General features: G+C 42.2%; 1 protein-coding gene across 1 annotated transcript in view; it reads right to left on the bottom strand.

The window, feature by feature from the left end:
- Nucleotides 1-221: 221 nt before the first annotated feature.
- The window catches only part of E2F5 (E2F transcription factor 5), a 348,139-nt gene continuing 321,435 nt past the window's right edge, over nucleotides 222-26,925 (bottom strand). The window contains exon 9 of the mRNA XM_078687086.1: nucleotides 222-2,191. Within this exon, the coding sequence (XP_078543212.1) occupies nucleotides 2,082-2,191 (110 nt within the window). The 3' untranslated portion in view covers nucleotides 222-2,081. The remainder of the gene's footprint in view (nucleotides 2,192-26,925) is intronic.

A 26,925-nucleotide genomic window follows, 5' to 3' on the forward strand; every position in this document is an offset into this window, starting at 1 on the left:
TAGTACCAGATCTGGTGACAAATAATGGACATTACTAGTTGACATCCTCTATGCAAAAGGGAATGGTCTGGTGTACTTGAACCTTAAACCAATTAATAAAAACGTTGAACGGAATGGTTATAGAGACTATTTCCAAGCTGCAATCATTAAAAGGAGTTGAAGTTTCTCTGTCACTACAGAAACCAAATCCAGAGATTTATTTCCAGAGCTAATGCAGTTGCAAACACATCAGGGTGTAGCACTAATTCAGAACTGTGTTTCCGAAAAATTCCATTAGGGTCTGATTGCAAACACTCCATTTTTACTGGTGCAAATATGTTATTTTGGCAACTTTAAATAATTTTGGATCGAAGCACCTGATGGCAGGGGCCTGAGAATCCCTAATAGATCCGTGGTGTAGAACTACAGTACCTAACTGGTATCTGGGTAGACTATTTCTCCACAACAAAACAATGTCATAGTAAATCAACATACAGGCAGGCTGGATTTAAAAAAAAAAAAGTATGTAATACGAGTGCTGCCCTCTAGAACTGCAGACAAAAATATAACCAGCAAGCACGCTGCTGCTTAATGTCTTGCTGGGACGTTGGAGTACACTGGGAACAAAAATTGAGCATCTATTTACTGGTTAAAAAGGGCAAAACGACACTCGCAAATAACGAATGTAATATGAAGTGGTGGTGACTGCAATACAAAATGTCAACTCATATCCTTGTATAAAAACCTAATATTTTCCCCACGTCACTTGAAGTGGCAACCCAAATCAGCGTCGTACTCAACCCTATAGAAACATTATGCATGTCTTTCTAGTCTCGCATAATGTAACCAGAATATTTATTTAGAAGAAATATTAAACATCTGCGATTGCGATATACGGAAAGGCACGCCTTGCCTTATTTAAAAATATTTCATTCCCATCCATGAGGTGAGGAAATGTACTCAGGGGGAATTAAATAAATATCAAAAGAGTATTATTTTGTTAAACCTCTTAACAGCTATTTTTCATTTTGTGGGTATTTACCGGTACGTGTTGGTAAATATTTTAGCAACAGAATCGCATATACCAGTAAAATGTGCCATTATGGGGACTGGATGCGCAAACAGGCATATTGTGGTTTAATTTACCTGTTGCCAGCAATTACTGGCTTGCAGTCATAACACTCAAACACTTATTACCAGTAGTCTCACATTTCACACAGCAACTCTTCACCCTCCAGATGTTCCGATAACAGAGGTATTGGTAACACCCGGGGGAAGGGGGTGGGTAGGTGGAGGGGGTGGGGGGTGTACCGCGGGATATAGACTGGAGCCAGAGGCGGCAATAAGAAATTACAGGTCTGATTTCTCAAGGTTGATTCCTAATTCTCCCCTACGCCACCCTCAGAAATTCCAGCTGCTTCCATCAGATAGTTTAAATACCGGAAGCTGCTGAGCCATAGTACTCCACATTGTGTCCTGTACATTTATTTATAGTTTAACAATTGCAGGAGTCCAAAAGTAGAAAAAAAATGTCATGTTACCTTTACACAGGGTTTAGAATACACCCGCTGAAAATTAAACACTAACCACGAGAACTGTATAAAAAATGCACTGTCCATCCTCCGAATTCCAGCTTTAACTTAAGTGTACAATTTTGATAGTTAATATTCGCACGTGGCAATGCGACGTGATCGGGATCGACCATTAAATGTGCTACCTTACACCTCCCCCAATCAGTATTTCATTTGGGGGAGGGGAACAAAATGTACTTGTTAGATGGGCAGTGCATTTTTCATTATTAGAATGAGGATTAACTAGGTTGTATTGAGATTGGTCCTTCTACGTCATGTTGCATACATTGGTATGAGGAAAACCGTAATGCTCTGGGCAACTCTCTTCTGCACGTCACTGAAGAGGCCTGGAAAGTATGTCAGCCATCCATCCTTCGGAATCTGTGAAAAATCATTTTGCAACGACATTTGCTTGCCATGAAAATGGAAAACCGGCAAAATAAGTTATATATGAAGTACTGTAAATAGTTCAGTTCAGTAGTGAGCATTATCCTTAGAGGTAGATAGAAGTCTATGTAGTGGAAAAAGTATTTAATAATTTAGAATCTGCACGTCGAAAAGATCACAGACGCCTTCGTTGTCATCCAAGTTGAAGCTGTAGTCATCTCCAGGGGTAGGCGATAGCCGTAAGAGAGGAAACACTAAGGAAAGAAAAACAGTCACGGTAAGCCCTCACAAACACTGCTTGGTTTGCGAACAAACCTGTAAATCTTTTTAACATTTCATAGCTCTTTAATGTTTATGATCTTTACCTTTAACACTCGTTTTCTAATGCTGTAATATAGATCATAAGTCGGACATGAAGCAAAGATTGCCTTTGCCAACAGCATTGGCAACTTCTATACAACCCAACATTTCGACTAACCGTAACTACCACGAACAAGGTCACAAAATGTTGATTGCCAAGTGGGGTTTTGCGAAAATCTGTGCAAAACTGTAGACACATCAGTGGTGATGCCTATTGTTTCAATCACACTTCAAATATAAGAAAGTCTGCTGTTGTAGTGGCAACTAATCCATTTGAACATCCTGTACATTTTCTGACTCGTTCTCCAAGTGGAAAATTAACAGATCTCTCATATGAAACGGACTTTTGTTGAAACTGTTCTGAACATGAAACTAATACTTAGGGGCAGTGGAGGTGTTAGAACCACTGGCAGGAAGACGCTCAGTCGGCATAGGAAGCGCCCAAATAGTAGGTCTCCAACCCCACCAGATACAGTACAGTCAGAGGTTAAAATGCCCCATGATCTCCCCAGCCCTGGCAGAGACACAGCTGGAGCAACAGCAGAAGAACAGCATTGTGCCAATAGCACTTTGTCCCTACCTGCAACTCCGGGATGGGGCTAATACCCTGGCAAGGTGACATGTACCTATGGAACTACTCCAGTGGCGGGTCTAACAAGTGCTGCTGCAGGACAGGAAGCTCTCTGATTAAGGAAGATGTCTCTTCTGTCAAACTGCCTTAAGATAGGTCTTATCAAAGCTATGTGAACACCTAGAAGAAACCTGACTGAAGAATGGACTGGAAATACGGCAGATGTACAATGACGAAACGAATCCAAGGGAAAAAGAGCAAAAAAGTTCAAAGTAGTAAACTGTCCAAGGAAAAATCAGCAAAAAAGGACAGGAAACAAAAGATATTGGTCTAAAACAGTCCACGGCGGCCCAATCTATAGCACAATTTCAGGATATTCACATAAAATGCAATTAAATTACTCAGATGACTCTTTTACGAAGTTAAAGGTTATCTCAAAAATCTGACGTGGATCTTGCCCTACCATATCTACGTCAGCCACATCTACCATTAAATAAGAAGCTTTCGGTGGCAAATGAATGGCCGTCAAAATAGCTCAGAAAAGCACTATATTTTCCTAAAAAGTAAATGCCTTTCATTTAAAAGAACATGTTCGCCAAACGTAAAATTGGCCATTTAGACTGGTAAACTATTTCAAACATCTCTTAAAGACTGCGAACAAAGCATTACATGCTCATATGCTCTTGGCTAAAACTAATCTTTCATTAGCACCCCTGAAGGCCTGCCCCAACAGGTTCACTCACAAGTCCCTTTATGAGTGCAAGAGGCCAGCTTGTCTATAAACCCATTGAATGTGAACATTTGGTTTGCGTACTTCAACCAAATAGAGCAGGGAACAATTGGCTGGCTGCCATCACTGGAGTACAGGACTATTAAACACAAGGAACACTGTGACCGCTCTAAGGCACAAGACAGGTAGCGGGTAGTCCTGCATGATTGAGAGTTAACAGAGGGATCACTGGTATTAGAGTGGAGTTCACACTGCTATGGTTCGACAGGGAACCCCTCCTTCCCACCCTGCAAAACAGTTACGTTTTGAAGCATCATCCAAAATCCTAGCAAACAGATTGGCAAGAGTAATCAGGATTAATGATGCAGGAAGATCAGTACAGATTAATTCCAGACCACAGCACACTCATACCTTAGACTGATCAATCGCAATGGATGCAATATCAAACACAGTGCAGTGTGCCCTAGTAGCATTTGAGACACTAGATTGAGAATACATGCTCAAGGTCTTCACCAGAAGTGGCTTCAGGTCCAATTACCTGGATTTGGCAAAACTATAATACGAACAGCCCAAGGAATGGGTCAGGCCTGGAAGCCTGATTTAGGACATAGGGAATGTACCAGACAGGGCTGCCTCTTATCAACACATTTTTCACCCTTGCAGTTGAACTATTGGCGATTAAGTTATGAAAGCCAATGCAAATATGGGATATACGGGTGGGGGGAAACACACATTGTGGACGGACATTGACGATACACCACTGCATTTGAACCAACCAGAGATCTCGGTCAACCTGTTTCTACAAGAAATAGATAGTTCTGCATGTATCTCTCGCCTATATGGTAACAGAAATAAAACGGTCTTATACCCTCTGACAGGGCTGGTGAATAAAAATACCTGGGGGAGAACCGGTGACAGGTAAACAATGGGAACTAGATAAATGTTATCTGGGGATCCAAGTGGCACATTCTGCAGAGAAACAATATGTCCATAATATGGGGAGGAATATGGCAGGATCTGAGAGCTTAAGTCCAGTTCTAGAATAACACCATCACTCTCCATATGGGGGACTGTAGAGACTGCAAAAACAGTGTTTCTTCCCCACTGTATATACTCCAAAATACAATGTGTCCAATTCTACCTTCCCAAAAATGACATAGCCGGAGCGTGGCCTGGAGGCTTAAATTTGCAGTCGCTCTCGACTGAGCTCCACCAGTTTTCCCACCATAATCTGTGGAAATCTGAGATTCATGCATCCTCAGAGCCATGGGGGCACGCATGCTGTGCCACTGACCTCCCCCATATCGGTGACTTGGCCCGAGAGGCGTTACCAAGATTGCTGCTGTGGCTTTGGAGTGCTGTTGGCCGCGGGCGGTGCAGCCCTGGTGTGGGAGTTTTATGGGCACGGAGCATCCGAGGCAGGCCATAAAAAGTGCCCTGTGAAGCAGAAGAGTGGTGGAGGAGTTGCCCGAGAGGTCTCTTGACGGCATGCAATTGGCTGCGACACAGGGTGAAGGGGCCTGCTGCTGCTAAACCTTCTGGGGAAGGAACTCCTCAAAGCCTTGGGAAGGCCATAAGAGCCGGATACAGAGAGACAGCACCAGCTATGACATTAGGTTTTAGACAGCGATATCTGGTAGGTAGTTTGCGCTAGAATGGGGGGGGGGGGGGGGGGGGGGGGGTGTGTGTGTGTGTGTGTGTGTGTGTGTGTGTGTGTGTGTGTGTGTGTGTGTGTGTGTGTGTGTGTGTGTGTGTGTGTGTGTGTGTGTGTGTGTGTGTGTGTGTGTGTGTGTGTGTGTGTGTGTGTGTGTGTGTGTGTGTGTGTGTGTGTGTGTGTGTGTGTGTGTGTGTGTGTGTGTGTGTGTGTGTGTGTGTGTGTGTGTGTGTGTGTGTGTGTGTGTGTGTGTGTGTGTGTGTGTGTGTGTGTGTGTGTGTGTGTGTGTGTGTGTGTGTGTGTGTGTGTGTGTGTGTGTGTGTGTGTGTGTGTGTGTGTGTGTGTGTGTGTGTGTGTGTGTGTGTGTGTGTGTGTGTGTGTGTGTGTGTGTGTGTGTGTGTGTGTGTGTGTGTGTGTGTGTGTGTGTGTGTGTGTGTGTGTGTGTGTGTGTGTGTGTGTGTGTGTGTGTGTGTGTGTGTGTGTGTGTGTGTGTGTGTGTGTGTGTGTGTGTGTGTGTGTGTGTGTGTGTGTGTGTGTGTGTGTGTGTGTGTGTGTGTGTGTGTGTGTGTGTGTGTGTGTGTGTGTGTGTGTGTGTGTGTGTGTGTGTGTGTGTGTGTGTGTGTGTGTGTGTGTGTGTGTGTGTGTGTGTGTGTGTGTGTGTGTGTGTGTGTGTGTGTGTGTGTGTGTGTGTGTGTGTGTGTGTGTGTGTGTGTGTGTGTGTGTGTGTGTGTGTGTGTGTGTGTGTGTGTGTGTGTGTGTGTGTGTGTGTGTGTGTGTGTGTGTGTGTGTGTGTGTGTGTGTGTGTGTGTGTGTGTGTGTGTGTGTGTGTGTGTGTGTGTGTGTGTGTGTGTGTGTGTGTGTGTGTGTGTGTGTGTGTGTGTGTGTGTGTGTGTGTGTGTGTGTGTGTGTGTGTGTGTGTGTGTGTGTGTGTGTGTGTGTGTGTGTGTGTGTGTGTGTGTGTGTGTGTGTGTGTGTGTGTGTGTGTGTGTGTGTGTGTGTGTGTGTGTGTGTGTGTGTGTGTGTGTGTGTGTGTGTGTGTGTGTGTGTGTGTGTGTGTGTGTGTGTGTGTGTGTGTGTGTGTGTGTGTGTGTGTGTGTGTGTGTGTGTGTGTGTGTGTGTGTGTGTGTGTGTGTGTGTGTGTGTGTGTGTGTGTGTGTGTGTGTGTGTGTGTGTGTGTGTGTGTGTGTGTGTGTGTGTGTGTGTGTGTGTGTGTGTGTGTGTGTGTGTGTGTGTGTGTGTGTGTGTGTGTGTGTGTGTGTGTGTGTGTGTGTGTGTGTGTGTGTGTGTGTGTGTGTGTGTGTGTCTCTCTCTCTCTCTCACTATCCTTGTGGGGACTTGGGTGTGATAACACACTCACGCTGTGGGGACTTGATTGCACTGTGGGGACCTGAACCCAAGTCCCCACAAGGCAATGTCTTCTAAATGATAAAAAAAAAATGGTGTCAGGAACATCTGTATTAATTTTTACAACTTTTAATAAAATTGCCTTGTGGGGACCTGTGTTTCATGAAGTGTGTTTATATTTCTGCTCGCTCTGTCCCTGTAGACAGGCGGCGGTACTGCAGGCTGAAACACACTTTGCTCACCAGAAAAACAGAGTAGAAGCACAGGACAGACCTTTCAAAGGAAAAGAAGCATAAATCTGTGCTTTTTCAAATATTTCTAATGTAAATTAACATTTTCTCTTTTTATTAAAATAAAAATATATTTACAATATGCCATTGTATTACTGTTTGCGGCTGAAACTTGTGAGCAGTTTTATAAATATTGCTAAAAGCAACTAGGTCAGATTTGGCTCGCCGAATACTTTACTATTGCCATTTTATCTTTAACTTCAAATAAAAAATGAGTGTCCACTGCGCTGCGAGCCAACATAAACTGATTTTTACCCTCTGCAGCCCAGCTGGATAAGTTCTAAAGCAACCAGCTCTCTTGTAGTAACGGCATTACTGGGATTAACTGAAGCAGTTCTGTAGCCTTATTTGCCTAATTTCCTTTTTTCTTATTTGGCATTATGAATATTTCAAGTAATGGAAAGATTTGTGGAACACAGTACAAAATAAATGTACTGGCCATGAATCTAAATGGTTCACAGATTTAAGTGTTCCTAACTCTTGCAGTCACGTTTCAGAGAAAAAAGAGAGCAGAGGTTTTTACTGTTTTAGTAATATTTTTATAAGCAGCAGCTCTCCGCAAAAGCCAAGCAGACAGCCAGGCTCAAAAACTTTGGCTTGGAAATTAATCTCAACAATAGAATGCATGGGGCAATATAGATAAGGATGGCATGAAGCAACACTCTTGTTGGGGTGCTCCAAAATCGCTGACATTGCTGACAGTTTGGAGGCTGAGTTCGTAGCAAAGCACGCTCAGCAGTCTGTTTGTCTGCAGCTACGTTTCTTGCGACATTTGCAACTATATCTGAATAAAGCATATCCAAGGGGAAAACGAATTGCTGTGGGATGTTTCCATAAACTGTCCAGTTTGGGTACTGCTAGAAATAAACAGGTTCAGATTTGTATTGCTCATCCCTATTTTTGGATGAAGCGGCAGCATTAATACTTTGTTAAATGGTAAAATAATCACCTCTGCCATTTATCCGTTATAGTTACATGTGCACCTGTAAGTTATTGTTGTAAGCCTTAAAGTGTGCTGAGCGAAAGTTTGTTTTTGGAGACAACTTCTATTTAGAGGCCTGCGATCCTTTCTGCCTCCTGACGGTGCCTCAGGTCAGGTGAAGCACGTGATACTGCTCTGTTGAAAGTTGTATCCTTTATAGGAGGCGCCCATCCCCCCAGTAAGGAAGATTGCATGACTCTAGTGGTTTCCAAGCCCAGGACACTGGCCTCTTGACGTGGTAATGGCTCTTTTGTAATGCACAAACGAACATTCACACTTCTTTGACTGTTAATCCTTCTGTCCTGCCATGAGTTTCTTTTGGTGTCAGGTAGGATTCCCCTTGAAGGGATGGGGAGTATGTCATGTCAAAGACATTGATCTCAAGGCAGTAGATTTTTCAAGGTCGTGCATCACTTTTTAAGGTCTGATAATTTACATTTTAAAGTGTGCCTTATTGCCCATTAGGGAAATGTACTTAATAAATGTAACGTACTATACAGCGCTTCATGGGTTTTTCTAGTAGAAAAGCGTGTTTCCAGAGGTTCTGAATACAGTGAGCAAGGGCAAAAATGTTTTTTAAAGATGAGCTTCAAAGCATGCCTGGGGTGTGTGGAATAAAAGAGGCACGCCTCATTTCAATTGTGCCCCTGTATGTTTCTTTTCTGCTGAGTGTATGGATCAGTGTACAAGGTTAATCCACAAACTTTTTTACTCTGAGAACTTGGAAAGGACAGCATTAATAAAACAGTATTCCTGATATTCCATTCAAGACAAAACAAATAACTGCTAATGGATCTTTTTGACTAACATCGATAGGGGAGCTAAACACATACCACTTAACTATGCAACTATAAATGGGCATGTACTATCCGGTACGGAGCACCTGCGCTTCTTTAATTTGAAAGATAGAGGAGCTACACTTCTCTTCACTGCTGTTATACATTTAATGGCAGAGAATCAGTAATTAAAATAAGCTGGTATTTTGTACAGCGCAAACTAGTCACCCCCAGGGCTTTAAGTGGGATGAAAAAACTGGGGGGTCTCTCAACGGGGCGTGGCCAGTGCAATGAGGGGCGTGGCTTAAAAAACGTACGCTAAAAAACTGTGTTTAGCATAGTGTGCCGCCTTACTTGTATTTTTCCTGTTTCTGTCATGGCATCCAGATATGTGATACAACAAGTAACATCATACCTACAACAAGTAAGGACTATTGGCTTTGTCAATGGTTATTAGTTGCATAAGATAAATAAGCTGCAACTATGGCTTGTTACATAAAATATTTAAAAAGCTTGAAATTAAACCCTAGTGACCGTACCACAATGTTGCTGCTCTGGCGTTTCAGAAAGAGAAGGGAAATCCAGTAAGAAAATTACTCTTCATAGGATTTCCCTTCCCCCACAACTCACCTGGCATGAAGTCATGCCATAACTTCTCCACTAGTGAGAAGGGCACATCGATGTCCCTGCTGTCTCGAAACGGGTCTCCATGGGGCTGTTTTGCGCCCCGGCACTTTATTCCGGACTGCAGTGACAGCAAACTACTGGAACTGCAGTTCGGAATAAAAATGGACCGCCTGTGCCAGGCCTCAAAGCTGAGCCCGATAGAGACCCGTTTCGAGGCCCCCTTTAAAAAACTGCCGGTGCTCAGACCCCTTGAGACCCGGCCCACTTAAAGCGCTGGTCACCCCTAAAGGTCTCAGGCTCTGGGGCCATCAAAGAGATTAAGTGAGCTATTGCCCAGAGTCACATGAGGCTGTGCTGATCTGCCACTGGAGCTGGGGCTCGAACCATGAGCCCCACGCCCCGAGGTCAGCCGCTCTGGCCCGGCGCCACAGCTCTCCCACTTCTCAGGAGCAGACAGGTCTCCTAATTGGTGAGTACCTGCACTTTCATATTTCCATTGAAAGCTTTAGAGGACGTGATGCATGTTATACTATTTAAAGGGCTTAGAAGTCTAATATTATGTGTCACATATATTCTCCTTCTGAGAATATACTTAAATCTTAAGATACATACCCTGTTTCTAAAGCACTACAACCCTTTCAGGTTAATTATGTTGTATTGTCAAAAGGTACAAATGTCACAGATTGTGCCACATAATTTCATTTTAGTTGCACAGTATACAACAGGTTTTGCTTTTTCCAACATATTAATAACCCTAAAATTATCCTTTGCACCCCAAAACCCATACTCACCCTAAACCCTAAAATTACCATTGCCACCCCAAAACTCATACCCACCCTGAACCCTAAAATTACCTTTGCCTCTTAAAAACCCAAACCTACCATGAACACTAAAATTACCCTTGCCACACCAAAACCAATACAAACCCTGAACCCTAAAATTACCCTTATCACCCTAAAACCCAAACAAACCCTAAACCCTATGGGCCTCATTGATGAGGACTTTCCAGCACTTTTGCGCCAAAAGAACGTCACTTTTTTGATGTTCCGGTGGTGCAATGTGCCACTGGCATATTTATACGGTAACATAAAGCCACGTTATGTGGCTCGTCACAGTCTTAATATGTGCCCCTTTCACGTAGAAAGAATCACTCTGTATGTTTCTCCAGATTCAGAACTACAGCATTCTTTAAAATGTACATACATTAAACTGATACTAATATCTCGAGTGCAAAAAATGACTAAAACCTTTTTGTGAGCTTAATTTCACACTAGAGATTCTGTTTTGTATTCTTTTTGTTTGCAAACTTACTAACACTCTCACATGAAGGAGCGAGACACCAAGGATTTATGAATTATTTGAGAAAGTTTATGGTGTGACTAGAGGTGGGCGGGCCAGAAAATGATGTAGGGAGTGCCGAGCCAGCTCTGAGCCAAGTGTGGGCTTTGGCTTTAAGAGCCAGTGCACCAAACCCTAAAAATAGCTGGCATATAAATCATGCCACAAACATCATGTTAGAATATGATGAAGTATCTTCCAAGTTTTAGAAAGTGTTAACACACACTGAGAAACATACTTATCCCTATATGGTGACTATGCTGCTAGTGAACTAAGAGGTAAGTCAGTTGTCAAATATACGCTTTATTGGGTCAAGATTCTTATAATAGGTGGCACAACTTATATAATAAAACAGTTTTAGTATCATTTTATTTTTGAAGTTCTAAACGCTGAGTCTTGAGGCCATTGCTGGGGCTGTCACAGAGGAGGAATGTGGGCCCTGCTGTTAGTGCACATGTGGGTTTGGTCTGCTGTGTTAGGGCACAAAAACTGCTGGCACAGGCTCCCAGTCTCTCAGAGAGTCAAATCCAGTGTGCTCTGGCCAATCACGATGCTGCTCTCATGCTGCCAACAGCATGAGGGTAGTGTCTGGATTGGCTGTAGGGAAGTCTGGGAGCCTGTGCTGCAGTGGATGCAGATAGGAGCAGAAGTGCGGAAATGCAGGGTGTGGCAGGTAAGTTCTTATTTTGTTGGATTTTTTAATTGTATTTTCTAGTCATCCACCCCCCCAGCCCACCCCGCAACTCTGCCCTGATTCCGGAGACTTTTGTACAGCACACACCTTGAACTCTCATCATTAAAGGTGCTCATTTATGTGATAATTACCAAAAATGAGGCTTGGTGAAATAAAGTATTTGTCTAATATCACACAATTTTGGCAAGCCGGAAAGCTGTGATCGATTCCACATTTTCCGTTTTTGCACTGTAATTCGACCACGATATTGGATTTTCTTACTGATGTCAAACTTTAAAGCTTTGTCATTCAAGGGCACACAAAGGCAAAAGGTTTTTATATGACGGAAACCCCGCCTCCAATAGTATTTCAAGGCTTTTCTGTTATTGCAGGACAGGTCGAATAAATGTTTAAACACAGTACGACCCAGCTCTCTTGTATTTTTATATCTTTTAAGGCAGATGTATGAAATATGCTTGAAGCGGTACAAAAGGGGGTGGTGATGGACGGAGCATCTGAACCAATCAAACACTCACACCCAGTCAACAGATCTGGGTTTAAACCATCACCGTTCTTTAGCCCACTCTGCCACCCCAGTTCAGACATGGCCATATGCAAATCAGTCTGACCCTGTGCCTCATGGGAACAGTCCAGCCGAACTGCCAAGCCATGCCTTCCCTGGAGCGGAAACAAGCTTCCGAGGACCGGTTTCTGGCATTTCAGCCGTCTTCAGCCAGGATAGCTTGAATACAGTAGCAAAGATCAGTTGACTGGGGGTGAGTGTCAGAGTCAGAGTCAAAAACACTTTATTCGATTACTTAAAAATCATAAAAGTATACTATACAAATACATGATATTATGCAACCGAATTTTTTTTATAAAAAACATCTTACAAGGATAATATTTAGTGTACATTTAAAAATCAGTGGCAACTACATATAGATCATCACATAGTTCACAGAATAATCAAAATTAGTAGCAAATATTTCATAGTTCACAACAGCAATATTTAATCTGGTACATGGAAGTTAATTTATACTATCTGGTGCAGAGTAAACATTTACCGCAACCCCAATTGTATTAATCCGGAGTCTCTTCCGTCTAGCGCGGATTGATGCAATCAAAAAATTGGCTACACAAAACATCACTAAAGGAGTTTCCATTAGTTGAAGATAAAGCAGTGCAGGTTTAAACTGTACAACCCCCTTTTCCCTTAACAGTGGATTGATAAATTTTTTCCTACTTTCCAAAAAGAAAGGGCAGAAAAACACAACATGTATCTGATCCTGATCAGAAAAATTATCACATTCACATGGCACATTATCCTTTGGGGTACACCACTTATCAGAGATACCCAGCAGAAAATGTGCCTGATTAAATCTAAATTTTGTTAGAAGCCACCGATGATAGGGTCTAGTAACAGTAGTCAAGTAAGGTTGTATTGACATTGAAGTGATCAACAAATAGTGTGACCTTACTGTTGGCTTAATGATTTCTCTCGCTTCTCGTTCCAATTCTCGGATTTTTATAAAATTAGTTTTTACCCAGGAAATATCTTCTTTGCTCAGATTTTCCGGTTTCAAATATAATTCCGGTCGACCCAGATCTACTGCTGTTTTTTTAATAAATGTCAACCACTGAATATCAGCCACTCTGTCCCGCCCCATACAATCACTAATAATTTTGTGATTCAGTGTAAGGTTGGGGTTCAGCCAAGTTCTGATCCATAATAAAAGCGGCGCCATATTTAACATATCTACAATGTACCCTCTCCCTAACTCCATGTGGGCTGCAAAAGATGATGTAGATTGGGGGAGGCCCAAGAGGGATCGCAGAAATTTGTTTTCCTCTCTCTGTATCAGAGCTAGATCTTTATGGCCCCAAATTGCTGCCCCATACCTAGCTATGGCTATAGGTTTAGCTCTATAGATCGTCAGGATGGCCTCAGCTGGTTTCCGGAAAGGATTGACAGATTGATAGCTCTTTCTCGATTCTGTGGGTGGTGATGCATGGCCGTTCTTAGTTGGTGGAGGGATTTGTCTGGTTAATTCCGATAACGAACGAGACTCCTCCATGCTAACTAGTTACGCGACCCCCAGCTCCTTTGATATAAATTGATATATTTTTTTGTAATTTCTGATTGAAAACAGTATTTATATGAATTGAAAAAAAGAAAAAGAAAATTTTATATGTTTTTGAATAATTCTTGTTCAGTATAAATCTCTTCTTGTCACCTGCTTGGGATACTTATAGATGTATACACACAATTGAATTACAGGGCCATCATAGGAACAACCCCTTACATTACAGTGTTTTTTGCTCCCCTCTGTTCCTTGGCCACAATCAGCTCTCTCGAGGGGGTCCCATCGTACATGTTGCTCAGCTGGTTTCCCACCCAACCTTTTCGCAAAGCCTAATATAGCAGCCGACGATCTTTTCACGGCCACTACTTTGTTAGCGACTTGGGGTGCCCAGGACCCTGTGTCATCAAACACTACGCCAAGATAGGTGAAGACTTTTACTCTCGATATTACTGAGCCATTACAAGAGAGAGTTTTAATGTTATTTCTTCCTTTCCCTATGGACATAACATGCGATTTCTCTACATTTATCACGAGGTCCAGATTTTGCATAAAATCCCCAAAGGAATTTAAGAGATGTTGTAAGCCTATAGGGGTCCTTGACAGCAGCACCGTGTCGTCAGCATATAATAAAACAGGCAATGGGGTTCCCCCCATGCACGGAACATCGACGGATGCTGCCGCCAAGTTAGCTCCCAGTGAATTAATATATAGAGAAAATAGCATTGGGGCCAGAATACACCCCTGGCGCACTCCCCTCCCAGACTTGAGATCAGCAGTACACTTCCCCTCTTGTGTCATACGTATAACCGCTGTCAGATCTCTGTGCAACTCTGCTAAGAAGTTCACCAAGGCCTGATCTAACCCCAGCTCCAGGAGCATTGTCCACAGCTTTGACCTATTAACTAGGTCAAAAGCTGTGGACAAGTCCATAAAAGCCAGGTAGATTGACCCTTTTGATGCAACAGTATATTTACTCACTATTAAATGTAAGTTCAGGCACTGATCTTCGGTGCCTCGCCCAGTTCTGAAACCATACTGCGCATTACACAAAATATCGTTATTAGATGCCCATGTTGAGATCTTTGATAGAATAACTTTCCCTAGTATTTTAAATGACAAATCCAGTAATGATATAGGCCTATAGCATCTTGCGTCCCCCCTCTGGCCCTTCTTAAAAATCGGGACTATAATAGACCGTGACCAAGATATAGGCAATCTAGTTTTATCAGTACAAGCTATATTAAAAACATTTGTGAGGACAATTGACCATATATTAGGATTTGATTTAAACATGTCGGCTGGTACCCCATCTGGGCCAGGGGCCTTATGACCAGCCGTGTCCTCTATAGCCTTTTGCACTTCTTTGATTGTAAATCTCAGTGGGGGCTCCAGTTGCTCGCTCACTATAGGTACAAAGGGGTCTACTGAGAGGTTGCTACCATAAATTTTTTCAAAATGGTCTAGCCATTCTCGTTCTGATATGTTAAGTTCTAGCGGTGAGTTTTCTTTATCATTAAAAAGTGGAGTATTTACAATTTCCCAGAATTTGGAGCTATCCCCCAGGGTAGTCCTATCATAAAGTGAGTCCTGTGCATTTTTTTTAATGTCATTCTTACGAGACTCAACAATAGTTTTATAATTTTTTCTTAGTCTGGCCACTTCCTGGTTGTCTCGAGGTATCTTTTTTAGTTCAACCAATAAGTCTCTATGGGCTTTGGAGCACTTTGAGTCAAACCACCCATGCAGTTTTAGTTCCTTATGTGTCGTCTTATATGTTAAGTGCACAGCCACTTGCTGGCAAATTGTTTCAAATGAGGTGATGATATCCCCTCCATGCCTTAGCGGATCTGTACAGGTATTAATTTCCTTGCCCACCTTCTCACTAAGTGTAGTATAGAAATCCTCTGGTATGATTTTACTCCACTTTACCCGTCTCCCCTGGTCTTGGACGGCTAGCTCCATGGGAGTTACTGTATTTATTTTTTCAGAAAGTAGGGATGGGTTTTTATTACGCAATTCCAATACCACTGGGTTATGGTCACTAAATGTAGTTTGTATAGCATTATAAAAAATAACATTTTGTAGCAAGCCTGGTGAAACAAATATAAAGTCTATAATAGTATTACTGTCCCTAGCACTATATGTTGCTACCCGGTCATTGGAGTAAAAAAACTCCGGCTCGGATAAATCAACATCTGACAGTAATTCTTCTAGAGCAGCCCCCTTTGTGGTATGTTCAAAATGGGAATGGGGCAAACAATCTATATCTGAATGAACCCTATATTGGCAATTTAGCTGACACAAATGTATATTAAAATCCCCTAGAAGAATTAAATAAACAAAAGTGGTTTGACCCTCCTTATAATTGATTAAAAACTTTGCTAATGCATTAATATTTTCATTACAGTACGTACCGTGTGGGGCATTATAGAAGTTGACATACAGGATTTTATGCTTGTTAGGCAAAGTTAATTCCAAGGCTAGAAAGTTGGGAGATGTGGTGCTTAAAGTTTTCACATATCCCATGTGTTTGACAGAAATTAGGAACATAAGCCCCCCTCTGTCTCTCCCTGAGCTTGATGCTTGAGCAGCTTGGAAGTATGATAAGTACCCATCTACCCAGAAATTACATTCCCTATCCCGGGTCTCCTGAATTACCACTACCTCATAATCCTTGATTTGTTCCAACCATATTCTGTCATCCCTCTTGGAGCGGAGACCTGCAATGTTCCAGCTCATGATTTTAACTGTGTCCCCTGCTTCCCTTTCTATGGTAGAAGTACAATAGATCTGACTTTTAGGGGCAGCATAACGGGTCAGTCAATCATTTTCGTCCAAGTTTGATAGGGCAGTGAATCTATTTGTTAACTCCAAAGTAGCCCTGTTTGTTGGTCTAGTGGGAACAGTATGTTTAGGGGTAAAAGCCTGGTGTTTGCAGGGCCCAAGATGACAACCCGCTACTCCGTCTTGGTGCACCTTGTTGACCATCATTACCTAGAGGCAGCTTGGGGGGGTTTGGCCGTGGGTAAAAATAACCTAGAGGTACAGCTCGGATCCCTCCTACCTTTACATCAGTAGCACCCCAAAATAAACGGGCAGCCTCGTGGGGTCTGTTAAAATTTACTTAGTCACCGGGTAGACTTTTTACCGTGTGCCCCAACCAGTCAACTCGTCTCCCCATGGTGATGTGAGTGGATATGTCCCTTGGGCCTGAGCAATTTTCATCACACCATGCTTTAATATTCTCTAATAGAGTGCCCTGGGGCTCCACCTCCTCTGGGCTCAAAGGTGGGATGTTTACTAAAACAGCGACAAAAGGGGTTGCCTCAGGTGGTAAATTTGCACGGGGCTTCACACGCTGCCTCCTTTCCCCCTGTGGGACTCTTCCTTTATATACAGTAGTTTTAACAGCGGGAGTATTAGTACAACCCCCATCATGGCCCAGAGCCGATAATTCAGTGTTCCTAGCTGTTGTAGTAACTGCTTTTGGAGGTATTAGACGTATTGGCTTTGGTGGGACTGGAGGCAGAATAGGTACTAATGGGATAACATTCCCTAACCCCTCCATAGGTGGGTCATGTTGGGCGGTAGCCCCAAGTGTATTAGGTGATGGACATTCAAGCATTTTCGTTGATACCAACAAATTTAACCGATCACATTTCCCTAGTATTTCTGCCACACACTCTTTCAGAGTCTCAATAATGTCATTTGAGATCTGGACAAGGGTAGTTTCTATTTTATCAATAAGCACTTTTTCTACCATGTCCTTCATGCATGTTTCAAAGTTACTTGTAACTGGGCGCGGTTTTGTAGCATACAGCGTGGCCTTCTTTTTTGGTCTCCTTATCAACCTTTTAATGCGCTTGGTAACTGGGGTTACAGTCTCTCGAATGGGACCTTGAGCAATGTTTATACCCGGCGGATTAGGCTCATCGGGGCCTATTGTGTTGCATTGGGCTTGGGGTAACATGTCATTAACTGTGATGATTTGAACCGCAGGCTCCAAAGGTATAGCTTGCCTGCCTATCAATGGAGGCACCATTATGTCTGACAATGTTTTATCAAGCCCCAGTTCCCGTTCTTTCTCAGCGATCTCTTGATTAAGTTTTCCCACAGCAGAGGTAAGGTAAGACATGATGTTAGCAGATGTTGAGGCTTTACGGGGAAATTTACTTTTCCCCGCACTACCGGTGATGGAGGTTTGCAATTTGCGCTTACCCATGTTGATGTAGAAGGCATAGGGAGGGAGCCCGTCCCGTCCCTCTTCGTCCCCGGACGGCCACAGACGGCCCGCCCTCTGCCCGGGCTCCGCCCGGCGCCGTCCGCGCGTGTCTGCGACGCGGAGGAAGCTCCGTGGTTTTAAGCGCCTCCGGGCGTGCGGAACAGGAAGTGGTTGTGAGTGACCGCAAGGGACGCTGGGAACCGTAGTTCCTCCCCTCGGCGGCCGGGATGGAGGTTGGCACCGGCGGCGGGAGAAAACAGCGGTGTCAGCAGCCCAGCGCCCAGCTGTGATCTTCTCTACGACAGGTAAGCTCCTGCCTTGCCCCCAGCAGTATTGCGGTCAATGTCCCCGCTCCTTCGAGGGAGCTCCGTGGTTTTAAGCGCCTCCGGGCGCGCAGAACAGGAAGTGGTCGTGAGTGACCGCAAGGGACGCTGGGAACCGTAGTTCCTCCCCTCGGCGGCCGGGATGGAGGTTGGCACCGGCGGCGGGAGAAAACAGCGGTGTAAGCAGCCCAGCGCCCAGCTGTGATCTTCTCTACGACAGGTAAGCTCCTGCCTTGCCCCCAGCAGTTTTGCGGTCAATGGGGGTGAGTGTTTGATTTGCTCAAACGCTCCGTCCATCATCCCCTTTTGTATCGCTTTGAAATATGCTTGGAGCTATATATTTAGTTTTTCAGATTGCAAGACATCCTCACTTTCATATGTAAATTTGCCAATTTGCCAATTTCTGTGATTTTACCTTCACTTTTTATTATCAGATGTGTATTTAGTTTCAACGTGACGGATGCAGTTCTTTATTTGTAAAGAATGCAGTAGGCTTGGTATCGTAACCACTCATCTATTTGAGGAACAACTTTTATTAAGCTATTACCATACTCAAATGTACTTGTTTTGTTTGCCAAAATAAGTGAAAATCCGAGCAGGGCAACTATGGATGGAAAACTATGATCTGATTATGGTATTGTGACTGAAACTTGCAATCTGTGGGGTAAAGGTATATATATAGACACCAAACTCCTTGGGGTATATTTACAAAAATTTTGCACCAGGTTTAAAGGCACAAATTGGCATGAAATGTTTAGTTAAAATATACTTTCCAACACAAAAACTTGTTTTGTGCTGGAAGTCACCAGAAAGTAACGCAGCCTAACTCTGCTTTGCATTACTCAGTGCCAAGGGGACATTCCTTGGTTGGTATATGGGCTCTCCCATGCAACCATCCTTGGTTTTTGATGCATACTTATGAACTAAATAAAGCGCATTGGGTGTTGCATAAAAAAATAATACTGTTTTGACATTGGCCTTATCAAGGACAAATTCTATTAATACTCCAATCTTTTCCGGCTTTTCATGTGTGCTCCATTGTACAGGACACATACAAACTAAGAAATGTTTAAGTCAACCAAGCATAGTATTTTGTACTGGAAGGGATCTCTTCTGGTACAAAATGTAAGCTAGACCTCATGCATACACTGTTACACTAAGGTGCAAAGGTGTGTGTGTGGCGCTGTCGGACTGATTGTGTGTCAACACTGGGGAGAGAGCAGGACAGTGCCATATATCTCCCTCTCACGCAATGCATCAACTTTGTTTGTTTCACTATGTTACGAGACAATCTACGTGCGGCTTTGCTCAGACTACCAGCATGACTATGGCACGCCTATGAATCGCCGTAGATGTAATCGGGCCCGTAAGGCTCACATATGATCCTTAAAAAAGCAGCACCACCACTGCAGGACTCCAGCAGGCGGTATGGCTACAAGTTTGATGGTGTCGCAGTGGGGCGCTGGCATGGCGGCCCGCTGCAACACTGCTAAACTAATAATAAGACCTTTACATTTTGCCGACCATGAGATTTAGCAAATTGCAAGGTTGACAAACACGAATTGGCTCTGCACATCCCGCCATTAGTTTGAAAGGAGTGTTATGGTATAATTTCACATAAAGATGCAATTTTAAAGAGATATGATTTAAGGTAAAAAGAAAAGACTCTGCAGGTTAACTCTTGTTATATTGATCTATGAAGTGTATGTTGAGCATACAAAATATTCCAAAAGAGCAAAATTTGAACAGTTAAGGGGTACTTTAAGAAAGCATTGTTAGCAGAAAGGTTTAGCCTTATTGCAGCTAAAACTTCTGCTAGTTCTTCTGGGCTCCATTTTGCCCAATTCTACTCTGTTTTGCCTTCTCTTCTTGCTAATGTTTCTGCTAGTTTTTGTGCCCCGTTTTGCCTTTTCTGATCGCTCATTTTCTACTCTCTGCTTTGCCTTTTTCTGCTTGTTTCTTCTCCTTTCCTTCCGTTTCGTCTAGACATGTAGCAGGAAGAGTTGGCATGATAAAGACCTCGCACCCCAGGGCCCAAATACCGCCAGGAATGACAGGGCTGAAAGGGCTCTAGCCCCTGTCAGCTGCTGTAAGAGGGGCTAAATGGACCACAGTAGATTTACCAAAGGTCACTCTAATCCTGCTTGAAGTCAGAGAACCATTTATATTTTTACTTGCCTCTGTTTAGTTTACTTCATGTGCTTTCGTTTACTAAATAATAAACATTCATCTGGGCTACATAAGTTGTCCTGGTGTCTAGGTTTGAAATAGCAGAGACCAAAAATTTTAAAAAACAGCTGGTGTAGCAATCCAGGGTCTGACCTGTGTATTGTGCCTTGCATGCTCTCATTAAATCAAAAGCAGAAAAGGGAAACTACTATCAGTATGAAATTATGGCAAAGCCAGCGATGAAAATATTCTGAAAAGAGGTTTACTTTCCAAAGACAAAGAAAACTGCCTGTTACACTAGAACATAAATCTTAATAATAGTCTGTATGTGTTTTTTAGTAATGCAGGACAGTCATAATTTGTGGCACTATTTCTTCTTGAACTGTACAGATATATTTTACATTCTAGCTTTGGGTTGTATATAGTACACGTAGTATGATGTTACATATCGGTAAGGAGTGGCCCAAAGTAATCTTTGCACGGAGCTAGCCCGTATCTAGAGTAAAAAATGGACATGAGGGCATGCCTTGAGTACAAGAGCAGCACACAAATCCAACAGGAGACCGGTTTCGGGAAAAATGTATACCTCTAATGAGACACTCCATGTAAGGCATTTTATGATCATATTAGTGTCCTCAGGGCATAAATAAGAACACATTTGCAATCATGACATGCCAATACATTTTTCATAATGTACGTAAACAGAAAATGTGTGAATTTCATAAGAGATGGTCTATGTAACACAAAATGTGCCAAAGTCTAATGGGGGTATATGGTCCACTAGTGTCTTTTGCAGAAATCTGTGCCCACCCTGTATGGCACAATTATTAATTTCAGCAGGGGATTCACAGCATTTCATCCTTCTTACATTTGTAAAATGTGTATCAATGAACAGATGGAAGAAATCTGCTGGAGCAAGTGGTACATAAAGCACAGATCACCATGATTGTGCAATCAAGAAACATGTCTCTATGGAAGTTTTAAAAGAGATAGAAATAGACAGAGAAACCAAGACAAAAAGGTATTTACGTTCCTGTTTAAAAGAAGTGCCAGCATAAAAAGATGCACAAACCCCTTGATAATGCACTGAAAAACGTACAGTTGCAGTGATAGAGGCGATCACCTGGCATTTAACAAATAGGCCTAAAGAAAAACGAACACTTTTAGATTTTGCGTGTGGCAATGAAACTATGGCTGTTGTAGGCACACTAGTCCAAAACCATGTTTAAAGTAATAAAGGTTTAAAAAAAACAATGAACAAAATATTTAAGAGGTACAATTGAACATAATAGAAACGTTTTCCTCGAATTAGTTAAAAGCCTTTACAGAAAACAAACTGCAACACACGGAATCATGACTTTCACCTATTACACAGAAATAAAAAAGTTGATCACTGATACTTGTGACACCAGAAAATTCACTCAACTGCCAAGCATTCATAGGAAGCATTACATATCTATTGTGAACGGTTCATGTTATCCCTTCAATTTAGCAAAGTCCAATTGTCACATCAAACCGTTACGTAGCAAAGCTAAAACTTGAGCAAAATATTCAATTTTATATTAAAAAATAAAGGCCACAAATACCTCCTAAAATGAAAGTAATACAATTACATTGAAGCGTGCTTCATTTTAACTTTCAACATGTAATTACACATGTATATCTGAGCAACAACTGACCTTAGAGTGAATTTTCTTGGGCAGTCTGTTTATTGCTCTGTGTACTTTTTTCAAAAACATTTACAATTTCATGTCTAAGATTTCACTGCGGTTTACAATTAACTGTTTCTTAGGCTTCTTCTTAAAAGGATCTCAAAGACTCTGCCCCGCGTTCTTAATGGGAGAAAGAAAGGTAGTCACGGCGCTGGCCAAGGTCAGCCAAAGATGTGCAAATGCACATTCCTGCATAACAAAGGCCGGCCGGTCAACCTGCTCTGCGGAAACACCTCCAGACAGTGACTGCCACAGACCGGGGGATGGGCGCAGATGCAGCAGAATACACACACCTTGGCCCAGGGAGCAGACAGAGCGCCAGCAAGCAGCAGGTTTGCCAGACCTGAACCTTCAGCAGCAACAGACAATGCGGTTGAGCACCTAAGACTGCTTTTCGCACTCCCAATAAAAATAAAAACGTAATAATGCCATTTTAAGCGAAGCACATGCAGTGCAGCATTTTCATTTCTAACACTGATAAATGTTGTGAAGTAAAGAGTGACCAATGTCAAGGCATCCTCAGAGGTTAATGGGAGCGCTTTACTCTAGCATATTTATCTGTCATAACAGCACATCCAGTTCACCTGTACAAGTGCAGAAAGTTTAAAAGCAACATTTGCTACATTTCATAATGAAAACAAAAAATCTATTAATACATTTTTGGGAATCTACATTTTATTTTTCCTAGAACATTTCAAAATCATTTATATGATTTTAGATGAGTTTTAAATGCACGGGAGGTGGCTACATTTCATTACTCTATTTGAATCACCTTCTGCTGATACATACAAATTGACCTATCTGGCAAAAGAGGAGGTTCACCCCGGTTTTGTAAAACTGAATATCTTACTTGACTTAGGCAAAACTGAAGATATGTTGGTGAAATTCTGGATATTTAAATAATGTGAAATTTGTAAAAATGTATATTATACAATTAAAGATATGGTTTATTTGTGGGAGAAAGTTTTGCACGGAAAACATTGTCTGCTCAAACCAATCTCTTCCTGCTGTCTCTTGTGACATTTATCATACCCTCACGCAATATACTGCAATGTAATACAATTTCTAAATGGAAGGAAATGCCACATTCTGCATGATCACCCCCAAAAGTTTGGACTGATGCGGCTGGTTTTTGACTCAGAGGGTCCATTTACAATAGTTTGACACACAGCAATCCAGTGTCTTCCTGTTGCACTGCTGTGAGTCAAAATAAAAGGGCAGGTATGCCCCATATCGAGAAGATATGCAGCCTGATTCATGAAGCTAATTGCACTCGCAAAGGGCAAGATTCTCAGAATCTTGCCTTTTGCGAGTGCAATTTTGGCATTTGGGATTCACAATCCCAAATGCAAAAATCGCTAATGAAGAATTAGCTAATATGCGAGGATTAGCATTTAAGGAATCTCTATTAGAGATTCCTTAAATGCTATTCATGACACTTTCAAAAATTGCGATTTTGCAAATTTGGGCCGCTATTTACCGAGAGGTCAGACCTCTCGGTAAATAGCAAAAACGTAGAAAAATGCTTTTAAAAGCATTTTTCTAAGTTGCATGTTGCACACACACATGTCCTTTGGACATGTGTGTGCGCAACACCTGTTCAAATGTGCATTTTAGGGGTGCTACAGGGTGTCCTTTGGACACCCCTGGCACCCTTAAAATCGCTATCTTATTTGCGAGTAGTAAATTGCTACTCGCAAATAAGGGATACTCCCCATTCATTCCTATGGGCCTTATGGCCCATAGGAATGAATGGGGAGTTATTCCTTTTTTTGCGAGTAGCAAATTTCTACTCGCAAATAGAGAACATGTAGGAATCGCTATTTATTTAGCAATTCCTACATGAATACCGTTTTGCGTGTCCTCAATAGCGAGTCGCTATGATTCGCTATTAGGGCCACGCAAAACGGCCCGTACATGAATCAGGCTGATGGTGCTTTCCTATCCTTCTTCCATGCGCCGGCGCACAATCAGCAGACGTGCTCCGCCGCAGACCTCAATGTGTCATTTTGCAATGCTTCCTGCACTTAGGAGAGGATTGTTTTTTAATGATTAAATGCATTTTCCTCTTTCTATGGATGTTGCAGAATGCAGCACCCATAGAAAAGAGGAAAACACAAGGAGAAATAAAAGTATTTCTCCCCTGTACGCCTCCTTACACCCCCTCTGGGGATGTGTAGGACTCTGATTTGTAATCTGGGAATGTGTCAAGCTCCTTGGATGTTGCGTGGGAACACCCACAGCAACACCTATGCAATGCCATTTTCACGCAGAGTTGTGCGTGAAAGGGAAACATATTTAGGGCATAAAGTCACGTCACAGTGACTTTACATGGCCTTGTAAATATGTAGAAGCCATTGCACTGCTGGTGGCATGCTAACCAGTCCTCAATGCCAGTGTTTTCCCCCCTTGCAAAGTGTATGTTGAATTGGCTACCCCCAATCTTTTTCTGCATCAACTTCAAATTACTATAATTCACACACCTCCATACACAGTGTTGTGAACTCACTAACCACACAGTAGATAAACTATAACTTGCGCCTTCTCCATGCACACCTTATACGCTTTCATATAACATCATGTATACTTTGTTAAATTACATAATTTATACCACTCATCACATTTCCATTTATATCTTTTATAAGAGCACTGTGCTTGGCAACAGGATGACCTATAGATAATTTACTGTGTGGTTAGTGAGTTTACAACACTGTGGGCGGAGGTGTGTGAGCTTTAGTAATTTAAGGATGGTGCACAAAATTAGAAATTGAATGTATAATTCGAACTTTAGAATTTCTAATAATTTTGTAGTTTCAGTTTGGTTTCTATAGAAAGAATACAACCTCTTTTCCGAACTATAAGATTTAACCTTTGTTTTTTAATTGGATTTGCATATTTGTTTTATTCATTTAGAGCCAGATGTAGGTGAATTCAATGTGGCTAGTCCTTAATAGCGATTTTTGCCAAATGGCTATTAAGGACTCGGAAAAGTGAGTGTAGGTAGGAAGCGCAAAAATATTTGCGATTCCTTAATATTCCTTAATTGTGAATCACAAATTGAGATTTGCAATCAAGGAATCCCACCCCATTCATTCCTAGTGGCCAAAAGGCCCATAGGAATTAATAGGATTTGCGCCCGCAATTTGCGAGTAACCAAGAAGCACTCGCAAATTGCGGGTGCAATTTCAAGGGTCCAAGGGTTCCAAAAGGACACCCTGTTGCACCCCTGAAATGTGCGTGAGAGCACGATGCGCACATACATGCAAAAAGTGCATGTATGTGTGCCACATGGCACTCTGTAAAAAGCCAAAAAGGGCTTTTTGAAATGAAATCGCAAATTACCACCAACTCGAACTTGGTGATATTTTGCGATTCCTTAAGGCAAAATCGCAATTTGCGATACCTACCAGCTTAGCATTTAGGGAATTTCAAATTGCGATTCTCTAAATGCTTGCGCAAAATAAGGAATCACAATTTTTGCGATTCCTTATTTTGCGCGCGGGCATTTGCCTACCTACATTGCTCACAGCCAAATTGCGATCGCAAACGCTGAAATTCTGCAATTTTCAGTATTTACAATCACAATTTGGCTTTCAACATCTGGCCCTTATTTATTTATATTTGTTAAATATCACAAAGTAAATCCATGCAGTAGAGTAGAGGGAGTTAGTGAACTGATGTACTGTGTCTATGAGTAGAGTGCAGTGGGATAAAGTGAAGTGAAGTGGTGTGGACAGAGTGGTGTAGAGTGCAGTGATGGAGAGGGTGGTGGCTTAGAGTGGAGTGGCGTAGAGTGGAGTGTTGTCGAGATGAGTAGGGTATAGTGGAGTGGAATGGAATGGAGTGGAGTGGAGAGCAGAGAAGTGGCTTAGAGTGGAGTGGTGTGAAGTGGAGAAGCATAGCGTGGAATAATGTAAAGTGGATTAGTGTAGAGTAGATTGGCCTGGAGTGGCTTGAGTGAAGTGGCGTAGAGTTGAATAGTGTAGAATGGAGTCTCATGATGTTCTGCCTAAAGTAAATGATGTATGATTGCACAGCAATAGAGAGAGGAATGCAGGCTTTACCCCGCACGACCTGTTTAGTCAGGTAAGTACCACGCAAGCCTTTTTTGGGACCTTTGCCATACAGTAGTTTAACATACAAATAAGTATTTTTTTTAATGTCACAAATATTATGTTATTAAAAAGGGGGTGTTAAGGGTAATGGAATGGGTAAGTGTTCAGGGTGATAAGAGTCTTAAAGGGGCTTTTAGGGTTCCAGGGTGGGATAAGGTACAGGACAGTAATTATAGTAAACGTTTTTTTAGTGTTCAGGGTTGGGTAAGGAAATAGGGTAATATGAGTTTTAAAGGGTTTTTGAAGTTTTAAAGGGTTTTGAAGATGCCAGTTCTTCTTCACTGTCAATATCAGACCACGAGAGGGTCACATCCATGCCAATTCATTTAGCATTTGGGCTGCTGTTTCCTGGAATAACTTCAGCCCGTCTGTACTGGAATCATTCATCCAGATGGAATCACACATGGAGAACAAGCGCATTGTTGCATTGACTATGGACCGTATCTGAATAATTGTCTTCGGGCTCTATCCAAGACCCGGTTGAGTCCACCACCTTAATTGGCTGTCTACATGATTTTCTGCCAGCCCTGATGAAGACCCTCTGTGATGTTTTTACAATAACAAATACATCCGGGGTCGAAACGTTGATGCACAGCCATTTCATGTCTTGAGTCACTTCCCCAATATAAATCATTGTGAAACCAATATCGGGTGGGAGTTGAACTACACTGAATCTAAAACACGGAACACCATGAATGTTGTGTATTTTTTATTTTGTTGTGAAATGTGAATTGTGTTGCACATGTCATTATTTATGTCGCAATTTTCATTTGGCTTAAAACCTTTTCTCCATATATTGTTTGTTATGAATTTGATTGTTTAGCAGCCATATGTAAGATAATATATTCATATAATATATAAATGTTGTAATAAGTATACTGTGTGGTGTATCTTTGATTCATTTTGTCTGATGAGACCAAATACAAATTATTATCGTTATAAAGCAATTGTGAAACCCAACAGAACCTACTGTAGTACTTATCTACTATACCCAGGTTCTGAGGGACAGAGGGCTGCC

The sequence above is a fragment of the Lissotriton helveticus genome, chromosome 4_1, assembly GCF_964261635.1.
Source record: "Lissotriton helveticus chromosome 4_1, aLisHel1.1, whole genome shotgun sequence".
In the NCBI taxonomy this organism is placed as follows: domain Eukaryota; kingdom Metazoa; phylum Chordata; class Amphibia; order Caudata; family Salamandridae; genus Lissotriton; species Lissotriton helveticus.